The sequence below is a fragment of the Penaeus monodon genome, chromosome 30 (genome assembly GCF_015228065.2).
Source record: "Penaeus monodon isolate SGIC_2016 chromosome 30, NSTDA_Pmon_1, whole genome shotgun sequence".
In the NCBI taxonomy this organism is placed as follows: domain Eukaryota; kingdom Metazoa; phylum Arthropoda; class Malacostraca; order Decapoda; family Penaeidae; genus Penaeus; species Penaeus monodon.
In genome coordinates this window covers 30,901,390-30,903,524 of record NC_051415.1, presented here as the reverse complement: position 1 = coordinate 30,903,524, position 2,135 = coordinate 30,901,390, and the positions used below count along the sequence as shown (strand labels likewise).

The 2,135-nt window shown below is 46.5% G+C and overlaps 1 protein-coding gene across 1 annotated transcript in view; it reads right to left on the bottom strand.

Annotated features, from left to right (window-relative positions):
- Nucleotides 1-49: 49 nt before the first annotated feature.
- Nucleotides 50-2,135, bottom strand: part of LOC119592403 (low-density lipoprotein receptor-related protein 2-like) — a 6,311-nt gene continuing 4,225 nt past the window's right edge. Inside the window, exon 10 of the mRNA XM_037941225.1 lies at nucleotides 50-2,132. Coding sequence (XP_037797153.1) covers nucleotides 261-2,132 — 1,872 coding nt within the window. The 3' untranslated portion in view covers nucleotides 50-260. The remainder of the gene's footprint in view (nucleotides 2,133-2,135) is intronic.

Genomic DNA, 2,135 nt, shown 5'->3' with positions numbered 1-2,135 from the left:
GATACGAAGAAAAAGATATGAAAAGGAAGAAGAAAATCAGAATGAAGAAGTCAGAAAAAAAAAAAAAATAGGTGAATGAAACCAAGAGAAAGGAGACGAGACAGAGGTAATGATAGTGAAAAATATGTATGTTTATGCGATTACCTATTTAGCAGTGTTGAATAAGTAAACAATGTTTTCCAAAACAAAGAATTGCAAAAACATCTAAACAGTGCGTGCCACACTAAAATTTTCAAGCAGCATTTTAGGCGTATGTCATCTCATTCGCAGTTTTCCTCATCTGATCCATCACTACAGTCTTTAAAGCCATTACATACCCTTGACAACCTTAGGCATTTGTTATCAGCTTCGCACTTAAATTTTTTGGGACATTGCACCTTGTAGTTCTCACAGTCTTCTTCATCGCCGCCTCCAAGGCAGTTCCTGTTTCCATCACACACAAAACGGACGGGAATACAATTGCCCTCTGGGCATTGGAAGGATGTCTCAGGGCACTTGAAATCCTGGCAGTCGACTTCATCGCTTCCGTCTCTGCAGTCATCGAATCCGTTACACACTTGGTAGATGGTGATGCAAATTCCCGAAGCACATTTGAAAGGCCGATTATCTGGGCACGTAAAGTTGCCGCAGTTGATTTCGTCACTTCCGTCAGCACACTGCACGAAGCCGTCACACCGATGGAAGGGGCGTCGGCACTCCCCTGAGCCGCAGTGGAATGGGCGAATTGCAGGACACGTGAATTCATCGCAATTGGCTTCGTCATTGCCGTCTTGGCAGTCTGGATATCCATCACATCGGCTCCAGCTGTAGATACACTCACTAGACCCACATCTGATACCATCAGCATAGCATTCTTGATCCGTGCAATTAATTTCATCACTTCTATCATGACACTTGATTCGCCCATCACAAACATCATATTTATACAAACATTCCCCTGATCCACATTGAAAAGGCCGACTCTGAGGACATGTGAAACTTTGACAATCAGTCTCGTCACTACCATCAGCACAGTTTATTCTTCCGTTACACCTATAGCCAATCCACACACACTCACCCGAACTGCAACGGAAATCGTAACTACCCGGACAGGGGAGACTTATATCACAATCATTCTCATCACTTCCATCTTTACAATCTCTGTAGTCGTCACAATCATAATCATAATCGTACAAACATTCCCCTGAATCACATTTGTAGGATCGATCTTCGGGACACTGGAAGGAGTCACAATTCACTTCGTCACTGCCGTCAGCACACGACTCTCTGCCATCGCACTGAGGATCGAAAAAATCTAAACATTGTCCATTTGCACATCTGAAGTCTCTGTGAGGAGGACATGGAATATCTGGACACCTACTCTCGTCACTGCGGTCTTTGCAGTCGAAATTTCCATTACACGCTTGCCCATATGATATGCATTCTCCTGAGGAACAAAAAAGCGGCCTCGACACGGGGCATGAGGCAGATGTGCAAGATGCTTCGTCACTTCCGTCTCGACAGTCTTCTCGGCCGTTACAGACCACGTCCGCATCTAAACATTCCCCAGAAGTGCAATGAAAGCTGTCATCAGGGCATTCAAAGGACTGGCAGCCGCTTTCATCAGAGCCATCCTCACAGTCATCCACTCCGTCGCAGCGCACTCCAGGATTTATACATTCTCCAGAATCGCAAGTGAAACAATCAGACGTTACACAGACCTTAGGGTCTTCATCAGAGCCATCAGCACACTGTTCATAACCATCACACAAAAGAAAATCATAAATGCATTTGCCATTATTACAGGGAAATGGACGAGACGGTGGGCACTGATCTCCGTTGGGCGGAGCGCAGTGTTCGTCTGAACCGTCTTTGCAGTCTTGCTCTCCGTCACACTCATCATATGTGCTTAAACATTCTCCTGACAAACATTTAAAGCCTGAGCACTGGCAAGAAAACTCATCTTCTCCACTCAGACAGTCTAGCTCTCCGTCACATATCTGGTGGAGGCCGATGCACTCCCCGGACGAGCAGTAGTGCGACCGAGGTGCGGGGCAGTCGGTGAAGTTGCGACAGAATTCGTCGGATCCGTCAGGGCAGTCGACCTCGGCGTCACACACCTTCCGCCTCGACACACATTCTCCACTGGAACACTG